This window comes from Vombatus ursinus, unplaced genomic scaffold, assembly GCF_900497805.2.
Source record: "Vombatus ursinus unplaced genomic scaffold, bare-nosed wombat genome assembly UNPS02014793.1, whole genome shotgun sequence".
Lineage (NCBI taxonomy): Eukaryota > Metazoa > Chordata > Mammalia > Diprotodontia > Vombatidae > Vombatus > Vombatus ursinus.
In genome coordinates this window covers 12,223,327-12,233,755 of record NW_020954571.1, presented here as the reverse complement: position 1 = coordinate 12,233,755, position 10,429 = coordinate 12,223,327, and the positions used below count along the sequence as shown (strand labels likewise).

General features: G+C 40.7%; 1 protein-coding gene across 2 annotated transcripts in view; it reads left to right on the top strand.

Annotated features, from left to right (window-relative positions):
- Positions 1–720: 720 nt before the first annotated feature.
- Positions 721–10,429, top strand: part of STXBP1 (syntaxin binding protein 1) — a 91,342-nt gene continuing 81,633 nt past the window's right edge. For both annotated transcript variants that reach the window (XM_027869674.1, XM_027869673.1), the window contains exon 1: positions 721–885. In XM_027869674.1, the coding sequence (XP_027725475.1) occupies positions 849–885 (37 nt within the window). In that variant the 5' untranslated portion in view covers positions 721–848. The remainder of the gene's footprint in view (positions 886–10,429) is intronic.

Sequence of the window (10,429 nt, the reverse complement as noted above, 5' to 3'; positions counted from 1 at the left end):
AGTGAGAAAGGTGCCTACAGCACCAGCACCTAGCACAGAATAAACATTTAATAAATGTTTAATAAATTCGATTATAAAAAATGACTGGACTGGGTTAGAGCCATAGCTGGGGCCAACAACTCGGCTTGTGCTTCTGGGCAAATCACGAGCGATCAAAGGGTCGTAGGACTGACAGCTGGAAGGGTCTTTAGAGGTCATCCGGCGCAACCCCCTAATTTTAGATAAGGGGAACATGCGCCTCCCTGGGCCTCGGTTTCCCCTTAGAGGAGTTCAGCACCGCTTTCGGTCCACGAGAAGGGAGCTGGATGCGGTCCTTGCGGTCCCACCGCTGCTCGAGGCGCCGGTGCGCATCTCAGGAGGGCAGAGACCTCACCCCCGCTGCCTCCGCCGCAATAGCAATTCTCCCCGGCAGACCGAGAGAGCGGGGCTGGGCGGACTCAGGGGGAAGAGGGTCGGGGGGAGCCAGAGCACCCCTCCCAGGCTCAGGTCCAAGGTCCAAGCGGCCTCGCTTTGGGGTCAGGTCCACGGCGCACGCCCCCCTCGGGGATCCGCCCCCGCCTCGGCGGCGGCGGCCCTCCCTCCGCCCACGCCTCCCCCGCGGTGGGCGGAGCCCCATCCCCGGCTCTCGGGCCCGGAGCAGCGCGCTGATTGGCTGGGAGGCGCGCGGGTGACGCGCGTGGCGTCGCCTCCCCTGCGCGCGCCGATCCTGCCGGGCGGCACTGGCGCCTCAGTCAGCTGAGCGCGCCGCCAGAGCTGGAGTCATCGTCGCTGCAGCTATAGCTGCTGCTGGAACCGTGTGAAGAGGGAACCCAGGCTGCCGGCTCCTCACTGCCCCCCAGCTCCCCGCCATGGCTCCCATTGGACTCAAAGCGGTGGTCGGAGAAAGTAAGAGTCCCCACCCCTCCCTTCCCCCCCATCGATGTCCAAGACTGGCCGGGGGCCTGAAGGGTGGGAGGGGTCGCTTTTTCTTCCCTTCTTCTCGGGACCGTGGCTGGGGGGCCGAAGGAGGGGGTGAGTCCGCAGAGCCGGGGGCGGGGGGCGCGCTCCTCGGATGCTGCGCGGTGGGCACTGCGGCTGCGCCGGCCCGCCTCCCCCACCCCCTTTTCTAAAGATGGGACCATCGGAAAGGAGCGCGGGGGTAGATTTTGAGGCGGGGACGGGGGGCGACCCTCGGAGCAGCCACAGAACCCCGAAATCCGAGATGTCTGCTGAGCAGCGGCTCCTAGCAGCTCTGCAGTGCTGCTGGGTCTGGCCAGAGCGATGGGTGGTGCTTAGCAGGGAGCGTCCCCGTTACAAAACTGCCCGCGGCTGGGGTGGCCGTAAATAGGGGTGGTTGGTCTCTACGGGAGAACACCCGGGGATCAGCCCCTCCCCTCTTCGCCCCGCTCGTGTCCGTGTCTGCGCTGCCCTGGGGAAGAGAGACCTTTCCACTCGAAATCTGAGCTTTCCTGGCAACAGCATCTTTACTCGCTCTCTTCTCCCCCCCACTCTCCGTTCCCCCTCCCATTCGTCTCTGTTTCTCCACCACCTCTCCTGGGATCCGCCCTACCCCAACCTCTACCCCGTCCATTCGAGTCTGTGTCAGCGATTTCCAGGGAGAGAGGTCTCTTCTACCCGAGCTTTTCTCGGATTCACACCATCCCCCCTTCTCCCCCTCCCAGTCTCTCTCCCAGCCTCCTAGTGCTGTTTGCCACCTCCATGGGAGAAAATCCTCTGATCTGAGCTCTTCTAAGATGAACCGCTTTTCCCTCTATCCCCCTCCCCCTGCTTGCTTTAAAGAAATTGTGGCAGAATCGTGATCAGAGGAATTACAGTCGCATCCTCCCCCTCTTTCCCCTTGTACTGGTCTGGGGCATTTGAGCCTGCCGTTATCTCTGCCCAGGGCTGCAGAGGCAACCACCTGGGATTAGCACAGCGGAGAAACGGAAAAAAGCCTTTCCCCCGAACCATTAGGCCTTCTCCTCCTATTTAATGCATCTTTACTTAAAGGAAAGCACCTTTTCAGGGTCCCCACTCCTCATTTTTTCACGGAGCAGAGGAGCAGGGAGGTTCTTTTTAGTGGCTTTTTCTTGCGGTGCTGACTGGAGGATCTGCAGTCTGCAGTCTCTCTGGCAGGTCAGAGGACTGGACTATACGTTGTAGATAGGACAAACCACAGCTCTGTGGAAGAAATTAATTTCTTTATTATAGACATTTCACTGGTAATTTAGTTGAGAGGTATACCTTTTTAGTAATTTGGGGCTATGTGTACTTGGTGATATGTGACATAGAAAACAGTTCTTCAAGGCAAAGTGTCTTGGTGATAAATATTTTTAAGTGTGTGGAAAATAGGTTTTGGGGAGTATTTTGGTAGCCTTGATATCAGATAAGGGTTACATTGTGCCTGAATCATTTACTGTGCAGAGAAATTGAATCTGAGCTTTCTTTATCTTTGTAAAGAAAGGAAATGAGATAAAAATGGTGGAAGTCTAGTGTTTCCTTTCTAATGATTCCATATGTGATCCCTTCATTTTAAATGGGTACCAAAACAGTAGATTTTTATTTTATTGTAGTTTTCGCTTTCATTTGTACAATAAACACTTCCACAGAATATTTTGGTGCTCTACCTTACTTAAATTACCATATTTGCTTCAGAGAAAAATGTGAATTAAAGACAAATTGAGCCAATAAAAATTATTTTTTCTTCCCTCTCTTACTCCTTTTCTCCCCCTTTAAACCCAAGATTGTACATATAGACATGCTTTATTAGGTTTATTTTTGTAAAATCTATCGTTAGAGCTGGGAGTAATCTTTGAAGAGCACCTAGTCCAAATCTCTCATTTTATAATTGAGGAAACAGGCCCACAGCGGTGAAGTGACTTGCCTAAATGTGCAGCCGTGTAAAATGCTAGTAAATTTCAACATTGGCCAAAGATAACTACCTTTCTCTGCCATTCCGTGGATGAATTCAAGCTATATGCACTACTTCTGTATTTTCTTTTTACAATTTGTTAGGATACAGACTATAATATATTATGTATTTAATTAATTTACTTTCAGTGTTGATGTTCTAATACTGTAGTTGCTAAGATGATTAAAAGCAGCTTTTGTATTCCTTTAACTAGAGGGTTCCATATAGTTCTTCTTAATTTCATGTGTAGCCCTTGAAGCAATTGTGAAGAAAAAAATTGCCAATAAAGCCAAACAAATTTTTCAGTGAATCGAAAAAGAAATAAAAAATATCATGTATACCACTGAGTAAATGTATGTATATGCATTTGTCAGTTCTCTTCAGTATAACAGATGAGTTAGATTTTGATAATAAATTTCTCTCACCCTTAGCTGATGATACTGGTACATTTTGGCTTCCATTCATGGTCAAGTTGACCACTTAATTTGATTCTAGAAAGAAAAGTCTGAAATTAAAATAAATACCTAATTAACAGTATTTCTCCGAGATAAGCTTTCTTCTGTGGCAGGTCGATCCAGGTCTTAACAAAATTAGTGGAAAACTGGACAAAAAGATGAATGAGCAGTGTGCAAATAGACTAGAAGCTTGGATACTTCGGTTCCATTGTTCTACTAACTTAGCATACTACATTGAGTTTAGAATTTATAATTAGAAGAAATAGGTTTTAATCCTGGTTCTTCTATGCCCTAGCTGTGTGACCTTGCCATGTAGATTATGCCCCTATTTAGGCCCCAGTTTCCACATCTATAGAATAATATAGATGATTTCTAAGGTCATTTTCAGTGTCAAGTCTTATATTTGGTCCTATGAATTGAATGTATGACTGAGTTATAATTTCTTTGGGGCTGTACTTTTCCTCTGTAAAACAGATAAGAATCCTTGCAGTTTACCTTGTAGGAATAATATGTGAGTAAATGAGAAAGTTGAAATTTTGCTGAGAAAGATATATATTAAAAGAAGGCATTTTAATTCATTAATCTATCTTGAAGACTGGCACTTATCCTATTTTACAAGTTTTTCATGTCAGTGTGTTAGAAGGACATGAGGACCCCAAGGTACGTTTATAGGTATACTTCACTTAACTCATTAATTGATTTCATGGGAACAGCCTTGTAGGGAAAACAGTATTATGGAGCATTTAGTGACTGGTGAGGAACAAGAATTAGAATCGTCTTAGCATAGAGCCTGATGATATTACCTGAGGGGTGGGGTAAAGTAGTCCTGGAGTTATGGTGGGTGTAGTTTTATGTTTTTTGATGAAGTATGTTACATTTTATTTCATAGCTGCTAGTTACACCTACTTCACATTATATAAGAATCACTTATTTTTTATTTGTAACTGAGAAAATATACTTTTGGAATTTGGATACTGAATACTTGTTATAAAGAAGGTTAAAGTCTGTAGAACGATAGACATGAGAGGGAAACTTGCTAGCCTCTTCTGTTCTCAGAAAGAGCTAAATCTAAGTAATTCATATATATATGTATTTTTTTTTTGACGAGGCAGTTGGGGTTGAGTGACTTGCCCAGAGTCACAGAGCTAGTAAGTGTTATGTGTCTGAGGCTGGCTTTGAACTCAGGTCTTCCTGACTCCAGGGCCAGTGCTCTATCCACTGTGCCACCTAGCTGCCCCAGTAATTCTTGTTCTTACAGTGTGTTTTTAATAAAAATTTGCGTGCTACTCCAGAAAGTACCTATGATCTAAAATATTCCAAGATAAACAATTTGCATTGAATTACTGTTTTCTTAATAGGTCTGTTTTTATTAAATTGAAAAGTATCAGTGATGAAAATGTAAGTATCAACCAACTAAGCTTAGATCTTACATACTTTTTCAAGTTTTTCTGCCAATTATATTTTCTTCACCCTCCTTTTCATGAGTCTTTTCCTCATGACTTCATATTCTGTCCTTTTAGAAAATTATTTTTTATCATCAATCTTGTTTCAAACGTATTCACTGCTGCCTCAGTCCCACAGTATCTTAATTCCCAGTACGTTTGATCATATGCTAAAATATTCTTTATGGGCCCTCATTTTATTTCATATACACTCAATATAATGTACTCTTTTTGTATTTCCATATCCTCTGTAATAGTGGTTCTCAGTGTTATGAGTTGTAAACATCTGAAGGTCTTCAAAGTTGTTGTAAAGGGTCCATGAAACCATATGTGAATCCATAAATAAGCAAACATGCCTTTTGTACAATAGATACATGTCTCTTATGTATTTGTATATTATTTTAAAATGTGCATAAGTACTATTGTGATTAATAAAATAAAAATTCATTTAAAAGTGTTACTGAAATCATAATAACTTTTTATCATGTGTTTTTTCAATGGATACTAATAGTATTCTCTTGTGGGGGTCCTTGAAGTTTTTAGACATTAAAAAATATTAGAGGTCCTCATACTTAAAAGTTGGGAACCACAGCACTACAAATTGTTCTCCTGAGACCCTGGACATTAAATATTCTGCTGTCAGATGTTCTTGTTCAGGTGTTCAGCCTATTATTTACAAGGTATGGTGCTAGGTGCTTTAAAAATACTATCAAATTTGATCCTCACTATAACTCTGGGAGGTAGGTGCTATGATTATCCCTATTTTACATTTGAATAAGATGAGGCCTACTGAGGTTTAGAGACTTGCCCAGGGTCACATAGCTAGTAAGTGTCTGAGGCAGGATTTGAACTCAGGTCTTCCTGACTCCAGGTTAGCACTCTCCTCCCCTAAAACCACACTATTAGTTTCCTGGGTGAGTAAACCGTATTGTGTTTCTAAATTTCTCCTTTAAATTTGAGGTTTCTTTTAATCAGTATTCTTCAAATTTGACTTTGCATGCTTTTCTGTTGTGATTTTACCAGTCTGTGTACAAGTCTCATCTTTTTATACCCTAGTTTCTAATTTTTAAAAATTGCTTTTTCGTGCCCTTACATTCTAGGTTGTTTTTTGTTGTTGGCTTATTTTTGAAAGATACTGACCTTTCTTACAGTGAATGTAGGTGAGAAAGAGAAAGCTAATTTTATCCTAGTCACTCTCCCCATCTTTCCAAAATTTTCAATATAAAAGCACTTTATAGTGCTCATCATTTTCACGTCTCTCTGGAAGATACTTATGTTCTGCTGCTTTTAGTCATATGTAGATGTTATGCTTCCTGAGGGATTAAAATAAATCCCTCTCAGCCCAATTTAAAAGCAATGTCTTTTAAAATTTTATATATAAGTAATATTTCAGTATGTGTAATGGAAATTGAAAGAAAAATTCACCCTGCATTTATATTACTTTCAATGAGCACCTCAAAGCATTTTTAAAGGAAGTTCTATAGGACAAAAAAAAAAAAGAATCTTTGAAGAAGCAGGTTACCTTTGATTAAAATTTCAGTGGTTTTGTTGGCATATATATGCACACATACATATATGTATATAATTTATTTAACAATTAAAAATCAAGAAATATGTGTTAAGCATCTTCTGGGTGCAGAGAACTGACTGAGATAGGCTCTGAGGGGATCAAAAAGTTTAGATTAGACAAAATTTCTGCTCATAAGGAGCTTTCAATTTAGCAGGATGATAAGTCATAAACACTGATAAGTGGAGTGCAGTGTTAAATGAAAAATGAATTAAAGAATTACAAATAAAGTGCCACCACAGTTCTGAAGGGGAAGATTGCTAACTGAGAAATCAGAAAAAGGCTTCCTGGAGGAAGAATCCAGATAGGGGTCTAAAAAATTAGTAGGAATTCAACAGGCTAAAAAGAAAGGGACTGCTGTTAGCATCACCCTCAAAATTTGTTTTGTAGCACCTGGGAGATTTGAAGTTGAGGCTTAGTATTACTTGGACATTTTATGTGTAATTCATGGCTAACACTTTTTTTCCCCCCCATAAAGGGCTTTGCATGTTGATGTATATTTTAAATGGTACACCAGGAAAGGTTAGTATGGAGTTTTGTATTAGGGGATTAAAAGCTTAAATTTTGATTTGTTTAGTAAAATTTTACCCTTGTTTAGGGTCAGACAGGATTTAGAGGACATTACATTTCCTAGGTGCAAGTATTATTCTCAGTTAACAGAGACAAAATGAAATACAAGAGATTGTGACTTACCCAATGTCATCAGTGCGTCAGTGGTAGGGCTAGGAATAGAAACCAGAGTGTCTGACTCTGCTGCCTGGATCTCCTTGTTTTGTGTCCCAGTGTCCTTTCATTTTTCATCATGCTGGTGAAGGTGTTATAAATGTGTACCTTAACCTTAAAATAACTTCTGTGTTAGAAACATTAAAAATATAACTATTTGAATGGATGCTATATGCTACAGAATTTGAGAGTTGGAAACGAACTCAGCAGCTGTCTGTTCACCCATACATGAAAGGAATCCCTCACTACAACATAATCAACTAGTGGTGGTCCAGTCTCTGCTTGTTGAAGACCTGCAAGGACGGGGAACCTACTTCTCCTCTTGGAGAGAGAATCTTCAGTCTATGGACAGATATAATTGTTATGAAGTTTTTCTGACGTCAAACCTGATTTACCCCTTTGCAACATAAAGCCATTGCTCTTGGTTCTGCCTTCTGGGCATTAGAATAAATCTAATGCCTTTTTATAAGGATCCATGTAACTGTACCAGGTATGATTTTTTTTAATTCAATTTTATTTTCAGCTCCAAATTTTCTCCCTCCTCCTCTCTCTTTCTTATTATGGAGAAGGCAGAAAAAACAAAGCCTATTGCAAATATGTATAATCATGTAAAACCAATTCCCATATTAGCTATGTCCAAAAAAAAAAAAAAAGAGAGAGAAAGAAGGAAAAGAAAAAATGCTTTGATCTCACTGAGTCTATTGTTTTTCTGTCTGTAGGTGGATAGTTCAGCCCTTTGGAATTGTGGTTGGCTATAGTGTTGATAAGAGTTCCAAAGTCTTTGAGAGTTGATTGTTTTTGCAATATTGTTGTTACTACATTTTTCTTCTGGTTTTGCTCAGTTCACTTTGCATCAATCATACAAGTCTTCCCAGATTTTTCTGAAAGCATCTGCTTCATCATTTCTTACAGAACAATTGTATTCCATCCGCTTCAAATACCATAACTTTTTCAGCCTTTCTCCAATTGATAGGCAAGTTGTTAGTTTCCAATTTCTTTGCCACCACAAAAAGAACTGTCATAAATATTTTTGCACATTGTGGGTCCTTTTCTTCTCTCTTTTATCTCTTTGGGGTATAGACCTAGTAGCACTACCCCTGGGTCAAAGGGTATGCATGGTTTAGTGCCATTTTGGGCATTGTTACAAGTTGTTCTTCAGAATGGCTGAACCAGTTCACAGCTCCACCAATAGTTCATTCAGGTACCTACCAAGTATGATTGTGTCATCATGGCTGGGTCTTTTTTTTTGTGTCATAGACCTTTTTGGTAGCCTAATGAAGCCTATGGATCACTTCTCAAAATAATATTTTTAAATACATAGGATTATGAAGAAACCAATAATATTGAAATATTATCGAAATATTTTTAAAAATTAGTTCATAGACCCCAGGTTAAGACCCCATGGTTTGGAGTAACATATAGGAAAATGTTTTCAATTTGACAAAAAGGTAGAATTAAAATTTCAATTTTTATTTCCTTTTAAGGATATACCCCAATAAGATTTAATGCTTAGATCAATTGATGTAGTACCTAGCTTCATAAATCACTAAAACATCCTTCATCTAAGCGTTTAACTTGAACTTTGTTGTTGTTATTCAGTCATTTCTGACTCTCCATGACCCCATTTTTGGGTTTTCTTGGTAAAGATACTGGAATAGTTTGCCATTTCTTCTCCAGCTCATTTTACAGATGAAGAACTGAGGCAAACAGGGTTAAGTGACTTGCCCAGGGTCACACAGCTAGTGAGTGTCTGAGGCCATGTTTGAATTCATGAATATGAGTCTTCCTGATTCCAAGGCCAGTGCTATATCTGCTGTGCCACCTAGCTGCCCTTAACTTGAACTAAGATGTTCAAAGAACTCGAGTTCTTTCTGTGACCATATTCTTTTAACAGGAAAGTGTCAAAGAATATGAGGCTGAGTCTGGCTTCCCTGATCATGTCTGCTTTTGACCTGTGGTTTGACTGGCAAATGAGATTTGTACCAGACTTTTATCTCAGTTTCAGGGATGATGAGAATCAATAAAATGATGTATGTGAAAGCATTTTGAGATGTGTGCTCCTGTACATCCTCAGAGTAGCTGTACTATATAGGAACCCTTTTTGACCCCTGGAAGAGGAGGATTAAGGCAGAAACCTTGGACTTCATGAAAGCAACAAAACAATGTACAAGAGGGTAGCATTGGTCAGGATTTACAGGATATTGTGCAATTTAGTTTGAGTGTTTTGCCAGCTAAGTAATAAATATATTGGTCAAGACAGAGGGAAAAAAAAGCTGTACAGGCTGCACAAATGCATAGAGAAGTATAGGTAGTGTGAAATCAGTTAACAAAAGTAGCTTGGCATTATTGTAGAAGGTCTTAAATGCCTGAAAAGGAGTTTATATTTTATTCCATAAACAATTGAGAATTATCAAAGGCTTCTGAGAAGGGGAGGGAAGTGGTCAGACTTGTGCATTGTAAATATGTTGGAAGCTGTGCAAAGACTCCATTGGAGAGGGGGAAGAGTAGAGGCCTCAGAGAGACCAAGTGAGGAGGCTATTCAGATAGGCTCCTCAGGAGGAACTAAGCTAGTAGCTGTGAGTGGATAGGAAGGGACGTTTGCAAGAGTCTGAGGTAGAATTGATAGAACTTGATAATTTATTGTATATAGTGATTTAAATAGAGGAAAGAGTTGAAGATGTCTCTTAAATGTTGAGTCTGGGTAAGGATGTTGGTACCATCGACAGATATGAGGAAGGTGGTAAGACATGTAGGTTTTAGGGAAAGATGATGTCATCAGTTTTGTATATTTTGAGTTTGAAATGCTTGTGGGACATCCCAGTGGAGATAACTGGTGAGCATTTGGAAATGTGGGATTGTAGTTCACTGGATCTGCACTTGAAATATAGATTTGGGAGTCATCTTCATTCAGGTTATAATTGAAACCACGGGAATGAAGTCATGAAGGGAAAGGGTGAAATGATAGTAATAATAATGATAGCAGACATTTGTCTAAGTCTTTAAAGTTTGCAAAGAACTTTACATAAACCTTATTTCATCTGAGTCTTGTAGTCGCCTCTTAAGATGAGTACTACAATTAAATTATTATCCCAATTTACAGATGAGGAAACTGAAGCTCAGGAAGATTTAAGTAACTGAAGTGACACCTAGTTGGTGTCAGAGGTAGAATTGGAACTTGGGTCTAACTGATCCAAGTCTAGCATTGTATCCACTATGGCACTCTGCCTCTTACAAGTATAGAGGGAGATGAAGAAAGGGGCCTAATGTAGAGACTTGAAGGGATACCTGCATTAAGGGGTTAGGAGGAAGATGAAGGACCATAAAAAGGAAATTGAGAAGGAACAGTTTGACA